This window comes from Xyrauchen texanus, chromosome 3 (genome assembly GCF_025860055.1).
Source record: "Xyrauchen texanus isolate HMW12.3.18 chromosome 3, RBS_HiC_50CHRs, whole genome shotgun sequence".
NCBI classification, from domain to species: domain Eukaryota; kingdom Metazoa; phylum Chordata; class Actinopteri; order Cypriniformes; family Catostomidae; genus Xyrauchen; species Xyrauchen texanus.
Genome location: NC_068278.1, coordinates 16,216,954 through 16,233,555, shown reverse-complemented (window position 1 = coordinate 16,233,555; position 16,602 = coordinate 16,216,954). Strand labels below are relative to the sequence as shown.

General features: G+C 37.6%; 1 protein-coding gene across 1 annotated transcript; it reads right to left on the bottom strand.

The window, feature by feature from the left end:
* Nucleotides 1-1,230: 1,230 nt before the first annotated feature.
* LOC127624271 (uncharacterized) lies at nt 1,231-16,120 on the bottom strand. The gene is made up of 5 exons (XM_052099018.1): nt 15,909-16,120; nt 15,232-15,568; nt 8,913-9,010; nt 8,762-8,819; nt 1,231-8,096 (listed from the first exon to the last, which is right to left on the bottom strand). The coding sequence occupies exons 1-5, from the start codon at nt 16,118-16,120 to the stop codon at nt 3,771-3,773; spliced, it is 5,031 nt and encodes a 1,676-aa protein (XP_051954978.1). The 3' UTR covers nt 1,231-3,770.
* Nucleotides 16,121-16,602: the final 482 nt, after the last annotated feature.

Here is a 16,602-nt window from a genome sequence, read left to right as displayed (position 1 = left end):
TCAAACGTCTTACCTGGGCTAAAGAAAAAAAGAACTGGTCTGTTGCTCAGTGGTCCAAAGTCCTCTTTTCTGATGAGAGCAAATTTTGCATCTCATTTAGAAACCAAGGTCCCAGAGTCTGGAGGAAGAATGGAGAGGCACACAATCCAAGATGCTTGAAGTCCAGTGTGAAGTTTCCACAGTCTGTGTTGGTTTGGGGAGCCATGTCATCGGCTGGTGTTGGTCCACTGTGCTTTATTAAGTCCAGAGTCAACGCAGCCGTCTACCGGGACATTTTAGAGCACTTCATGCTTCCTTCAGCAGACAAGCTTTATGGAGATGCTGACTTCATTTTCCAGCAGGACTTGGCACCTGCCCACACTGCCAAAAGTACCAAAACCTGGTTCAATGACCATGGTATTACTGTGCTTGATTGGCCAGCAAACTCGCCTGACCTGAACCCCATAGAGAATCTATGGGGCATTTCCAAGAGAAAGATGAGAGACATGAGACCAAACAATGCAGAAGAGCTGAAGGCCGCTATTGAAGCATCTTGGTCTTCCATAACACCTCAGCAGTGCCACAGGCTGATAGCATCCATGCCACGCCGCATTGAGGCAGTAATTAATGCAAAAGGGGCCCAAACCAAGTACTGAGTACATATGCATGATTATACTTTTCAGAGGGCTGACATTTCTGTATTTAAAATCCTTTTTTTTTTTATTGATTTCATGTAATATTCTAATTTTCTGAGATTCTGAATTTGGGGTTTTCATAAGCTGTAAGCCATAATCATCAAAATTATATCAAATAAAGGCTTGAAATATCTTACTTTGCTTGTAATGAGTCTATATAATATATTAGTTTCACCTTTTAAGTTGAATTACTGAAATTAATGAACTTTTGCACGATATTCTAATTTTTCGAGTTTCACCTGTATATGCAAATATATATGTCTAAATACTGTATAGTTACAGCTCAAGATGGCATAGGCTACACGGACAGTGACTGTCAAATCAACATAATTAAAGGTGCATACTTTACAGTAATTATTAACAGTAATTTTGAAACATATGTATAAAATTGATCACTAACATGAGATGAAGACTCCAGGTATAGGCCTATCAGTAACCTTAAAGTTTTTATTACTGTCTGTCTATCTGTATGGAGGGTGTTTGACACAGTGATTAAAAAGGACAATTAAAAATAGAACTCTGCTCTAGTTAATTTAATGATTATTTTAATGGCTTGCAGTGTAAACATTAAAAATATATAAATACAATAATGGTACCATACACTTTTTTTATAGGCATAAAATGCAAGACAATTTTCAGACAATATGCAACGGAGGTCCCTGCTCTGTCTCTCTACATACCAAGGGGCCCTTGGCCTGAAAATAGTTGAAGACCCCAGGCATAGTCCTTAGTGTCCGGAGCACCAATTTATGACATTGAAGTTCCCTTAAAGGGAACAGCATTAACATGAGATTTAAAGAAATCAAGTTATTCTCTGCTTTTGCTGTCAAAAGTCAGAATGCAAGTTGTTCATTTCAAGGTGATGACATTGGACTGGGAAAAACTGTGTCAGACTCACAATTGTGGAATACAGCAGAACTCTAATAGTCATGCACACACAGTAAAGGTGTTCACATACAATGTGAAAATGGGGTACTGGGCAAAAATCTACCCTTGTCAATTAGTTTATTCTTTAGATATTTATGACTTCATGCTAGTAAAGGAAAGCCATTTAATGCATTAATATGACCACACACTTTGTCGGTTAAGCATATTCGGGCTAAGGACATGCATGTAATTGTGCTCATTGATATGCAGAACAAATGATACAACAATACTGTGTCTAAGAATACAGACAGTTTAGCATTTTGTTCTGGTTGAGCACAAATTAACAAAAGAGTTGCACACTTCTTAAAAATAAATGTATTCTTTTTTTTAATAATTTTTGATCAACAACTGACTGTAAAGAACAGAAAGGATATTAAAAGAGACAAAATCAATTGTGTGAATCTCGTCTTTGGACACGCATTAAAGGTATAGTTCACCCAAAAACGAAAATTCCCTCATCATTTACTCAACTTCATGCCATCCTAGATGTGTATGACTTTCTTCTCACCAGAAAGTTTAATCAAGCTTGAAATCATTATCGTGCCAAGAGACTGCAATGAAGAGATGTACAGTGAAAACTGAGTTACCTTTAGGTTTGTTCTCACCATAACTGGATCGCTAACTGGATCGCCTCAGAAGACATGGATTAGGTTTATGCTGACTTTATCTCCTTTTTGGAGCTTCAAAGGCCACATTGTATGGTCCTACAGAGCTGAGATATTCCTCTAAAAATCTTCCTTTGTGTTCAGCAGAAGAAAGTCATACACATCTGGGATGGCATGAGGGTGAGTAAATGTTGAGAATTTTCATTTTTGGGTGAACTATACCTTTAAACAGAATGTATCAAACCAAAATGTTACTCTATTTTTGTGTACCCCTGGGATCTGCTCAAAAACCCCCTGGGTTACACCCTGGGAATCGCAATTGAGGCTATTAGTAGCTTTTCTCTAGACCTGTAATGTAAAAATTAAATGTGTCTTTTTTTTAGATGACATTAGAATAAAAAAATAAAAAACCTGAATATGCTTAATTTATACAACAGCTAAAGGTCAGTTTATGTCAAACTGTGTTTTTGAACATAAATGTGCACTGTACTGTGGGAGCATGAACATGAGTTCTCTATATTCAACATGCAATTATGGTCACAAATTATAAACACTCAAAACAAACATTGTTTTTACATTTAGTAAAAAGACATTGAGAGTTTGAATAGGAGTAAAATAAAATAGATTAGATCAGTAAATATATATTTAATGCATAAGGGAAACCGATTACTTACATTACCATTTGTATTTCTCTGTAGCAAAGTATGCATAAAGTGTCCATAAAATAGAAATCTACAAAGAAATTCTGACGATTGCAATTATGCTGTCAAAATATTTGGATTATAAATAAAAATTAAAATTCTGATTCTGAGTATAAAAGTGATATTGCTCTCCAGATAGCAATACAATTGAATTACCCCCTTTAGGTTCATTTCTTCTTTGTATCCCATTTACTCTGTGACAGAACAATGATATTAGCATTACATTTAGTCTCAACAAGTCCTTTCTGGAGTCTTGGGTGCGTCATCTTGGTGTACTCCTGTAGGTGAGACAGCATTCTGATTTCTGTGCTCCTTTATTTCCTCCTTTTTCTTTCTCTTCCAGTTTTCTTTGACATTGTTTCAGGTTTCAGAAAGGGCTTCAGTATCAGTACATTAATTTTCTTTGGTCTCGCAAGCATTACTGTTTCCTCTTGTTGTGCCACAGAGTGGATCAAGTCAGAATTGCCATTAATAGATACATTTGACCTTTCTCTCTTCTTTTTGCATTTAACAATATTAAAGTTAGCTGCTGTATTAATTTCCAAATGTTCAATAAGATCACTTGGCCTTTCTTCAATAATTTCTTGTGTAGTTGACTTATCTTTTGCTTGCTCATTAGTATCGAACTGAGACACAAAACACATGTCCACATCTAAAAATCACTCTTATCTTTTGTCTAATTTTTCACTAATTTTAATCTAGTTACACTGGGTGATGGACATCCTGTAATTTCCTTTGATTTCTGAATATGCTCAAGATCACAGGTCTCAATATCTTGCTATATCAGCTATGCAGTCCAAACTTTCACTTATTGGGCTAATTGTTGCATTTTTGCCCTTTTCACACATTGTCATTTTAATTACTTAGTCTTTTCTCTTCTTTTTTGTTCTTCTTGATGGTTCTTCTATGGACATAGAGGTTTCTGAATCAACTGGGTGAACATTTTCTACATTATGTGAATCTGAATCAAGCTCTGCATTCTCCTGTTCATTTAATTTGTGCTTTTTCTTCTTTTTCTGTTTAACCTGTGTGAGGACCGTGCTGTCTGAAACCATGGATAAATGACTTGTTTTCTGTAAGAGTTCTGCTGTATTCCCAGACTGTGAGTCTGACACAGTATTTTCAAGTCCGACGTCAACACCTTGAAATGAACGACTCACATTCTGACTTTTCTTTTTTCGTTTTGCACTACTTAATCTACCTGCTGTATTACTTTCCAAGTGTTCAATTGCTCTGTCATCATGTGGCCTTTCTTCAATGATCTCATCCATAGTCGGCCTATCTTCCTCTTGTTCCACGGCTCTCAAACCAGTGACATCATCAAACAAAGACACAGAACTCACATCCAGATCCAAATTAACAGATTCACCCTGATGTTTCTCACTCCAATCCTTTTTCTTCCTCTTCTTTGCTGATTTTAATGTAGTTACACTAGGTGATCCTGTAATCTCCTCTGATGTGTCAATAAGCTGATGGATCTCAGTGGCTTCACAGGACTGAACCAAATCATTAGCTCTCATTTCTGGTGGTCTATGATCAACATGTACCAAACTTTTTGTTGATGGGCTAATTGTTGCATCTTTTTTCTTCTTTTTTCTTCTTCTGGATGGCAAAATAGAAGTTTCAGACTCAAAGGAGTTAAAATGCTCTACGGTACAAGTATCTGAATCAGGCTCTTCATTCTCCTGTTCTTTTAATTTGTGCTTTTTCTTCTTTTTCTGTTTAACCTGTGTGAGGACCGTGCTGTCTGAAACCATGGATAAATTACTTGTTTTCTCCAAGAGTTCTGCTGTATTCCCCAATTGTGAGTCTGACACAGTATTTCCCAGTCCGATGTCAACACCTTGAAATGAACAACTCGCATTCTGACTTTTCCTTTTGTGTTTGGCAACATTTATACCTGCTGTATTACTTTCCAAGTGTTCAATTGCTCTGTCATCATGTGGCTTTTCTTCAATGATCTCGTCCATAGTCGGCCTATCTTCCTCTTGTTGCACTGCTCTCAAACCAGTGACATCATCAAACAAAGACACAGAACTCACATCCAGATCCAAATTAACAGATTCACCCTGATGTTTCTCACTCCAATCCTTTTTCTTCCTCTTCTTTGCTGATTTTAATGTAGTTACACTAGGTGATCCTGTAATCTCCTCTGATGTGTCAATAAGCTGATGGATCTCAGTGGCTTCACAGGGCTGAATCAAATCATTAGCTCTCATTTCTGGTGGTCTATGATCAACATGTACCAAATTTTTTATTGATGGGCTAATTGTTGCATCTTTTTTCTTCTTTTTTCTTCTTCTGGATGGTAAAATAGAAGTTTCAGACTCAAAGGAGTTAAAATGCTCTACGGTACAAGTATCTGAATCAGGCTCTTCATTCTCCTGTTCTTTTAATTTGTGCTTTTTCTTCTTTTTCTGTTTAACCTGTGTGAGGACCGTGCTGTCTGAAACCATGGATAAATGACTTGTTTTCTGTAAGAGTTCTGCTGTATTCCCAGACTGTGAGTCTGACACGGTTTTTTGAAGTCCGACATCAACACCTTGAAATGAACGACTCACATTCTGAATTTTCTTTTTTCGTTTTGCACTACTTAATCTACCTGCTGTATTACTTTCCAAGTGTTCAATTGCTCTGTCATCATGTGGCCTTTCTTCAATGATCTCATCCATAGTCGGCCTATCTTCCTCTTGTTCCACGGCTCTCAAACCAGTGACATCATCAAACAAAGACACAGAACTCACATCCAGATCCAAATGAACAGATTCATCCTGATGTTTCTCACTCCAATCCTTTTTCTTCCTCCTCTTTGCTGATTTTAATGTAGTTACACTAGGTGATCCTGTAATCTCCTCTGATGTGTCAATAAGCTGATGGATCTCAGTGGCTTCACAGGACTGAATCAAATCATTAGCTCTCATTTCTGGTGGTCTATGATCAACATGTACCAAACTTTTTGTTGATGGGCTAATTGTTGCATCTTTTTTCTTCTTTTTTCTTCTTCTGGATGGCAAAATAGAAGTTTCAGACTCAAAGGAGTTAAAATGCTCTACGGTACAAGTATCTGAATCAGGCTCTTCATTCTCCTGTTCTTTTAATTTGTGCTTTTTCTTCTTTTTCTGTTTAACCTGTGTGAGGACCGTGCTGTCTGAAACCATGGATAAATTACTTGTTTTCTGTAAGAGTTCTGCTGTATTCCCCAATTGTGAGTCTGACACAGTATTTCCCAGTCCGATGTCAACACCTTGAAATGAACAACTCGCATTCTGACTTTTCCTTTTGTGTTTGGCAACATTTATACCTGCTGTATTACTTTCCAAATGTTCAACTGCTCTGTCATCATGTGGCCTTTCTTCAATGATCTCTTCTGTACTCGACTTCTGTTGTGCAAGCACTCTCAGCGTGTTGACCTCATCAAACAGAGACACAGAACTTGCATCCAGATCCAAATCAACTGATATATATTGCTCACTCCCAGCCGTTTTCTTCCTCTTCTTTTTCACTGATTTGAACATAGCTACAGTGGGCAATCCTGTATTTTCCTCTGAATTCTGTTCAAGCTCACTGGTCTCAGTAAAATAATTCAAATAATTTACTCTCAAATCTGCAGGTCTATAAGCAATGCAATCCAAAGTTTTGTTTGATGGGTTGTTTCCTGCACTACTTAACTTTACATATGTTGTTCCATTTCTCTCTTTGTCTTTATTCTTCTTTTTTCTTCTTTTGGATGGCAACTCAATAGTTTGTGACTCACTATGATTCAGTTCAGTGTACTGACTTGACTGAACATTTTCAACAGTGCAAGTACCTGTATCAAGCTCTTTATCTTCCTGTTTGTCTAATTTCTGCTTTTTCATCTTAACTTTTGTGAGAACAGTGCTGTCTGTCACCACCGATAAATTACTTATCTCAAAGTCTGCCGTTTTGCTGGACTGTGAAACAGATGCTGCCATTTGCTTTTTGCTGGTTCCTAAATCCTCCACTTCACATGATTCCCTTCTGTATGACATTTTAAGTTTAGTGACGTCATCGCCTTGAGATGGAGAACTCACATTCTGACTCACATCAATATTTGTATCACACTGCATAAAATCTAGACATTTGACAGTAGCTCCTATTACCTTCTTTTTCTTCTTTTTCAGAAAGCTCGGTCCAACGTGTTTAAACAGAGGACTATCTTCTGTTTCCATGGGTATCTCTACCGTTGCCCTTTTTCTGCTCACAAGGACATGGTCACACGAATTTGAGGAAACATCTCTTATTGGTTCATTAGCTAGTAGTAAATGATCAGTTGCTGGTTGCATGTCTGTGGTTTCCTCTACATGTGAAACTTTAATATCTTTAGGAGATAGTGACCATTTTTTTCTTCTTTTACTTTGGTAATTGATATCAGAGAGCAGTTCAGTATACGACTCCACAGAATTGTGGCTGGTCTCTTGGGATTCAGAGTGTTTGGTGCTGCTGGCACGCACAGCAACTTCTGCATTGACACATCTATCCAGTCTGTTTGTCCTTTTTACCTTGATCACATTATCTAATGGCATGTATAAATCCAGAGAGCCAATTTCACTGTTGCCATCAGAATATTGAGTATCATTATGTATTGAATGGGGTGGAGAGCAAGAATTGCTTTGTGCTATAGATCTCACTTCAACCTCTTGCGTCATATCAGTCGCTGCTTCTGTAAATGCCTCTTCAGAGTTCAGTCTCTGTATCTCTTCAATTACCCTCAAATTACCTCCATCTGAAGCTTTAACACCAGAGTTCTCAACAGAACTAATGATCTGCGGAATAAGTGGTTGTCGCAGATGAGCAGAATCTGAGAGCTCTGAGAGAATCTGCTGTGCCTCATGTTCCTTAAGGAGAGGGACACTAAGAGACTTGGCAGAACAAACAGAGCGTTTTTTGGCTGCTGTTTTACATCTCTTTTTTGATTGTGAAAATTCATTCATTGCATTTTTCTGGGTCTGTGGAAGATGGCTAATATTTTTTAGCTTTGAGCTAGCATTTGTTTTTCTTTTGACGTTCTTTATTGAAGTGTTTTTGACATCATCCACATGTTCTATGTGTTGTAACAGATCAGGGTCCTGAGATGAAGGCATTACAGCTTTCCTCCTCTTCAGGATGGATTGTGGGCGCCATGTTTGTGTAGGCCTTATATTGAATTTTGGAACAAAAACAGCTTTATCCTGAAACAAAGCCAAGCCAAATCATCAGATTAATAAATAGTGTATATTTCTATAAATGTTTGTCAACAAGTAACAAAGTTTTGTGTTTATATAGATTTATAGATAACAAAGACAAAATATCTTTATCAGAAATGCAAGATACAATTTTTTTATTTATTTATCCCATTTTCTCCCCAATTTGGAATGCCAAATTCCCACTACTTAGTAGGTCCTCGTGGTGGCGTGGTTACTCACCTCAATCCGGGTGGCGGAGGACAAGTCTCAGTTGCCTCCACTTCTGAGAAAGTCAATCCACACATCTTTAAACATGGCTCATGACACTGCGGAGACTCACAGCATGTGGAGGCTCCTGCTACTCTCCGCGATCCACACGCAACTTTCCACATGCCACATTGAGAGCAAGAACCACTAATCGCAACCACAAGGAGGTTACCCCATATGACTCTACCCTCCCTAGCAACCGGGCCAATTTGGTTGCTTAGGAGACCTGGCTAGAGTCACTCAACACACCCTGGATTCAAACTCGTGACTTCAGAGGTGGTAGTCAGCGTCAATACTCGCTGAGCAACCCAGGCCCCTCTGCAAGATACTATTTGAGATTTATGTTTTTTGAACAGTAATGGAAATAAAAAAACACAAAAACTAATCAAGTCATAGTTACACACCACCACTGTGACTTCATGATCACTGTTTCGCTCATCCACCTCTGAGTCTCCGTTTAGCCTGAAAAAAAATATATATTTGTCATTGATTTTATATATATTATATATTATATATTTAGATGGGAAATGTGAGACCTTTTAAATTAAAACTTACTCAGGCTCCAACATCCATGAACTGAGTGTTATTCCTGTATTCATATAACCCTTCTCAAATTTCTTTATGCATTTGAAGAACCCTCCAATTTCTGAGTTCTAAAAAAATATATAATACCATTACGATAACATAATAAACATTAATATACACAACATAACATACAGTAAAATTATATAAATATTATTTAGGGGTGTAACGACTCATCTCACGATTCGGTACACGATACCGAAGTCACAATTTGGTTCAGCTAACGATAGTTTAAACAAAGCCTGAATCAAGATTATTTTTTTAATACTTTTAAGACATACACAAAACAGTTCCTTTAAAACATAATTAAAGATACTGTTTATTAAAGTACACAATAATCCATCATATATATATATATATATATATATACATACACACACACACACACACACACACACACACACACACACACACACACACACACTGGGACTAACAATCAGCCCAGAACAGGGCAATAATGACACCAGAATAGAAATGTCACAATTCTACTTCATACATTTTTACACTTATACAAATATTCCAAACTCATATTTTATTTTTCTAAAATAGTATTAACGTCACTGATATCATCAAAATATTATTTAAAATATATATATATTTTAATGGTAGTGCATTACATTTGACATTAGGATTATATTCCCCCATAGCATTATTATACATAATATTCAGCATCATTATATAGTAGATTAATATAGCACTTTAATTAAACCTCTGTTAACCTTCATTTTTCCTTGCACTCTCACGCTTCAAGTGGTCATTCGATCCCTCACGCTGAATAGGCCCTCCCTGTATTACATTTGCTTACACTGTTAAGGAAAACAATCTAAAATGCAAAAGGCTGCGATTATGGTAGTGTGACTTCACCAACATTAAATATTAAACCATATAGATAATTTACCTTTAGGATCACTGACTCTTCTGCACTTCCATCAGAATGAAGCAATATGAGAAGATTAGTTTCATCATATCACAATTCTGATCGCTAAGTGATCACAATATGATCCCTTCTCAGATGTTAACCGCAATTGCAGTAAACTTGAATCACGTTACAGAGCAAATTAACAGTCTATCTGAATCCTCATGGTAAACAATGGAGGTTTGCGCTTCTTCAATTAACATCATGATTTAATATATAATGTCCATAACACATCATTATGGTTTATTTATAGAAATTATAGCAATACATCATCATGATTTAATATAAACTCAGCAAAAAAAAAAGAAACGTCCTCTCACTTTCAACTGCTTTTATTTTCAGCAAGCTTCACATGTGTAAATTTGTGTATGAACATAAAAAGATTTAACAACTAAGACATAAACCGAATAAGTTTCACAGACATGTGACTATCAGAAAGTAACAGTCAGTATCTGGTGTGGCCTCCAGCTGCATTGAGTACTGCAGTGCATCTCCTCCTCATGGACTGCACCAAATTTGCCAGTTCTTGCTGTGAGATGTTTCTCAACTCTTCCACAAAGTCTCTTGCAAGTTTCCAGACATTTCTGGGGGTAATGGCCCTTGCCCTCACCCTCAGATCCAACAGGTCCCAGACATGCTCAATGGGATTGAGATCTGGGCTCTTTGCTGACCATGACAGAACACTGACATTCCTGTCTTGCAGGAAATCACACACAGAACGAGCAGTATGGTTGGTGGCATTGTCATGCAGGTAGTGTTGTCAAAAATACCGGTACTCTGGTACCAAGTCGGTACACAAAAAAATAAAAATTACGATACCAGAATTTCTGAAGGTACTGGAGTACCGGGTCTACCCGGTACCCAATCAGTGTCGGGAACTTAATGCTCACAACAAGCAAAAGATGACAATAAGCAAAGACTGCTGCTGCGGAGTCTCAACTGAATCTTGTCGAAAAGAAAAAAGGAAAAAGCCAGGTTTGGAAATTCTTTGTATTTGAGGCTGATGAAAAGGTAAACATCATAGATCAGCAAAAACCTATTTGTAAACGCCGCTTTCACAATTTTCTGACAAGAGGACGAAACACGTCAAACTTAATAAAAGCACCTGAAAGACAGACACCCGGATTCATTCAAGCAAATAAAGCAGTTGAGTTTAAAAGCATATTATCATTTGCATTAGGGCTGAAACGTTTAGTCGACATTATCGACAACGTCGAAAATTAAAAATTGTCGAGAACATTTTTCGTTGTCTAATAGTCGTTTGATCTCATTTAACGGAACATGAAATCATATTAAACTGTAATAATGAAGCGTGAGAGCAGCAGTGCAGTTTACGCCTGATGGAGGACAAGAATTGCACAGATCTCAGTCAAGATGCACTCTAAACTTTCACAGCTTCATCTTATGTAGATCCCAAAGTATTATGGAATTATATAAAAAAAGTACATTCAGAAGCAGTCTCGTTGTGGAATAAGCAGAGCCGGAGCTCTTTAAAGGAAACATCCTGGCGTTACAAATGCAGTTATATTTAATGTGTTATAGCTTTATTAAAGTTAAAATAATACAGAAGCAGATCATGTTAATAACTATAAACTCAGAAACTGGCATTTCTCCGTGTGGTCGGCGCCTCCTCTATGAGTTGCGCGAATGTCCAGATCTAAGGGGGAGAGATTGAAACTGCACCCGGCTGAGAGAGACTCTGCCTCGGGGACGCTCATCCCTCGAGCGCGCACACTTAATGCAGCTAGATTAGAACGTGATGGCTCACAACTTATTTAATCATAATATAAGTCACTGTGCATTTATTATCATGAAGAAAAATGGCAATATGCAGCTTTATTAATAAGAGCACTTTGCGCATTAGTTTGGAAATAGTTTTTTATTCATTCTATTGTATGCTTGTTTATTTAGTTTTTTTTAGTACTTAGTAAAAACTAAGTAAAAGTTGAAGCAAATCTTATATAAGTGTTCAAAAATACTTTAAGCATATATTGTACAGTTTTGTTATAATTCAAAAATAATATATTTAAATTGAAGTGTTCAGTAACCTGTTTTTGTGTTTTGCAAAATGGTATCGAGTGCCGTGAAATTTCACTAGTATTGGTACCGACTACTGACATTTTGGTACCGTGACAACACTACATGCTGGAGGGTCATGTCAGGATGAGCCTGCAGGAAGGGTACCACATGAGGGAGGAGGATGTCTTGCCTGTACTGCACAGCATTGAGATGGCCTGCAATGACAACAAGCTCAGTTGTTTTGCTTATTCCTTCGACGATAAACTATGGTGAGACAAAACCATGACTCATCAGTAAAGACCACTTTTTGCCAATCCTGTCTGTTCAAGCAAAGGTGGGTTTGTGCCCTTAGGCGACATTGTTGCCGGTTATGTCAGGTAAGGACCTGCCTTACAACAGGCCTACAAGCCTCTCTCAGCCTTTTGCAGACAGTTTGAGCACTGATGGAGGGATTGTGCATTCCTGGTGTAACTTGGGCAGTTGTTGTTGCCATCCTGTACCTGTCCTGCAGGTGATGTTACACATGGTCTGCTACTGCGAGGACGATCAGCTGTCCTTCCGGTCTCCCTGTAGTGCTGTCTTAGGCGTCTCTCAGTACGGACATTGCAATTTATTGCCCTGGCCACATCTGCAGTCCTCATGCCTCCATGCAGCATGCCTAAGGCACGTTCATGCAGATGAGCAGGGACCCTGAGCATCTTTCTTTTGGTGATTTTCAGAGTCAGTAGAAAGGATCTCTTTAGTGTCCTAAGTTTTTATAACTGTGACCTTATTTCACTGACGTGCGGTCTGGGTAGGCAAACTAGGCACTGCCTACCCTGCCAAAATTCAAAAATAAAATGTTTATTAAATAATAAACTTGTATTTATATTTTTACTTTTTATTCTTGTGATTTATATATATGCAATATGTGTGTTATTACAATTGTTTAGACGTTATGATGACAAATGTAGCAGTTACGCATAATCAACTAAAAACAAATGGTAGAATAAGCAGTGCTTTTACGGTCCATTCATTGCAGACGACACGCGGAAAACCCATGTTGCGCATGCGCACTTCGATCCTGTATTCTTTAACACATACGGCAAAAAGCACAAATCTGCTGTGCCTTTTGACGTAAATATGTTATGCCGGTAATCATCTCCGTTACGTATCAGACATGGACCAATTAAAATCAAGATATTCCTGGACATTTGCGTAGCTAACGTCATCACACCACAGCTAGCGTAGCCATGCCTAATCCCCGCCAAATTCAAAATCAAAATGACAGCACCGGCCGTAATCACGGAATTAAGAAATGTTTCCAAGCTCGATTTTAATTCCAAATATGAGTTAATTGCAAGAGGGGGTCTACGCCAGCCTTACATGGACTAGTACAGCAAAAGGGCCCAAAAATGATCCGATCATTTCAAACTGATTGGTATGTAAGAAAAGATTGGCTATGTGGCTGTGCGCTTGTGTGTGTGTGAGAGAGAGAGAGAGAGAGAGAGAGAGAACACACTATATACATCCTGATTTGTACATTTCTTGATATGCTGCGCTTGTGCGTAACGTTCACTGTTATTACGTATTATTATCTTAAACAATCAGGTAATCTGTCTTTCATAACTCAGTGCCTAGCCTCTTTAAGACATCACCACACGTCACACTGCCTTATTTGCCTGCCGCTCTGTAAACTGTTAGTGTCTTAACAACCGTTCCACAGGTGCATGTTCATTAATTGTTTATGATTCATTGAACAAGCATGGAAAACATTGTTTAAACCCTTTACAATAAAGATCAGTAAAGTTATTTTGATTTTTACAAAATTATATTTAAAATACAGTGTCCTAAAAAATTGATGTTTCTTTTTTGTTTATAATGTCCATAACACATCATTATTGTTAATGATGCCAATACATGATGCATAGGCCTATGCTGACATCACCCCATGTTGTTAAACCTTTTGTTGGTTACCCATGATGCAAACTTTCTCATTTATGTATTGCGATAGATCGTGGCACGATATGTATGTGACAGCATGTCTGACACCGCAAGCATGTTTACACGGACGATCTTACACTGATTATGCTTAAAAGCTGACAATGTGTGTGGTCATGTAAATACCTTAAACGATAAACTGTTTAAACAAAAACCATCTGTCACAGGTAGATTTTTCCCCATTACTCTGATTTCGCATTGCATGTAAATGCCTTTACTGCTGTCCTAACTGGTTTATCCAATGTGCACAAGTGCTGTGTGCATGACTGTTTGTGATTTGACATTAAAAGCAAGGAATACCCAGATGATTTCCAGTCTCATATAAACACGGTTTTCTAGAATTGTCTGGCTTTTATAATAAGCAGATTTTTGTAATTATCAACGTATTAGTGTGCACGTACATTTGTAAACATGGCAATAAAAACTTGTCTGTCATCCTTAATTTACAGTAGGGTCCATAAGTCTCACAGTACACTGAACATCTGGAATTCAAAATGAAAATTTAAACCAGGGAATCATTTTTTTTATTTTTAAATTCAGTATAGGGACATCCCTATTTAAAAATGAAAATTCTCTCATCATTTATTCACCCTCATGCCATCCCAGATGTGTATGACTTTCTGTCTTAACACAAACAAAGATTTTTAGAAGAATATTTCAGCTCTGTAGGTCCATACAATGCAAGTGAATGACGACTAGAATTTGAAGCTCAAAAAGCACATAAAGGCAACATACAAGTAATCCATACGACTCTAGTGGTTTAATCCATATTTTAAGCAATATGATACGTGTGGGTGAGAAACAGATCAATGTTTAAGTCCTTTGTTAATATAAATTGTCCTCCCTTCCTAGCAGGTGGCGATACGCATAAAGAATACAAATTGCCAAAAACAAAAGAAGAATGTGAAAGTGGATATTGATAATAAAAAGGACTAAAATATCTGTTTCTCACCCGCATGTATCACATTGCTTCTGAAGACATGGATTAAACCACTGGAGTTGTATGGATTACATTTATGTGGGTTTTATGTGCTTTTTGAGCCTCAAAGTTTTGGTCACCATTCACTTGCATGTGACTAACAGACCTACAGAGCTGAAATATTCTTCTAAAAATCTCTGTTTGTGTTCTGCAGAAGAAAGTAAGTCATACACATCTGGGATGGCATGAGGGTGAGTAAATGATGAGAGAATTTTCATTTTTGGGTGAACTATCCCTTTTAAATTTAAAGAAAAATAAGAAATAAGACAAATGCAAAATAGAAGCATTTCCACAAATGGTCTCAGACCTTTGGCTCCCACTGTTGGAGATTTTAAATATATAAACCAATACTAGACACAACTATATACAAAAAGACACTAAAATGATCATCATCCCACCTCTAGAATTTGGTTCTTCTTTAGGGACAGGCGCCGTCTTCTTTTTTGCTTCAACAAAAAGGGAAAAGGTGCTCTTTTAGGGTGTTGAATGTGCTTTGAACCAGATAGTCCAGAACCTTTTCCTTTTTTTGGGAGCTCTGTATGCTGACGGTGACCTCCACATCCCTCCTCAGATTCAATGGCTTGATTCCCTGGACCTCTCCTGCTGTTCCTTTCACTCTCTTCGTCAGGATCATCATTGGCGATGGACCCCGATCTATCTGTTGATTTGCAGCGCCTTACAGTTCTAACCGCTGAAGTCACAGACTGTGTTAAAAACAGACTTTCACCAGAGTCACTGAAAAAAGAGTTCGCAAAAGGATGCAGGGGATGTATGAATGCAAAAGTGAATAATTTCAGAATAATAAAACCATGTTTGAGATTTCTGAACCACATCTGGCACTGAAATATTATCTTAAAAGTGTTATTTGATATGTATATTATTAGATGATTTGATCAACTAGCCACTAAAATGAGTCCAGTGTGTGTACAGTTGCAGGAATAATGTATGTCCAATAACATCTCGTTGGATGCACTTTTCTTTTCGTGCATCTGTAAACCAGGGCCCCCCTGCAACTGTATAAACACAAAAGGAAACCAAATAGACTAATAGTTATTTTCTATTAGAAGTCCTTTACCTGTCCGACGGTGAATTGTGGGATAAAGCATCTCTATTCTCAAAGGTGCTGTTAATAGAGCCGACAACATCAGGTGGAGGAGTTTCGAAGGGCAGCTCCGCGCTCAGCTCAACATCTACAAACTTCTCTAGCGGTACGAACCTCTGCGTGTTCGGCGACTGAATCTGCGACTCGTGGAGGTCACGAGTGTCGTCATCACTCGTGAAATCCATGTTTTTTAAACTAAGCAATGCGATATGATGTAATACAGGTTTAAGGGACTTAAGTACACTTGACAGGCGCTTTTTAGAAATGCGATGTTGCTGCAACTGATTAATAAGTCTGAACAAAAGTATTGGTAAAGTTAGAAATAAAATAATATGCACTAAAGCTTTTATCTGCATACCACGTGCGGCAGCATGGTCTTGTTTTCATGGTACGGACGTAATTCAGTTTCTGCCCCATTCTTCTTCTTCTTCTTCTTCTTCTTCTGAAGTTTATTAACGGTTGGCAAAGACGCTTTTGGTGTATTACTGCCACCTAATGGACAGGAATGTGGAGCACCGAAAGTAAGGATAATTTTAAATAAAAGATGTATTTGATCACGATATGTCAACAAAATGGTGAATCTCATGAATATTAATACAGCCTGTATCAAATTTACAAAAAAAATAATAATAATACACAAATCATAGATATAATGTCTTAGTAAAAT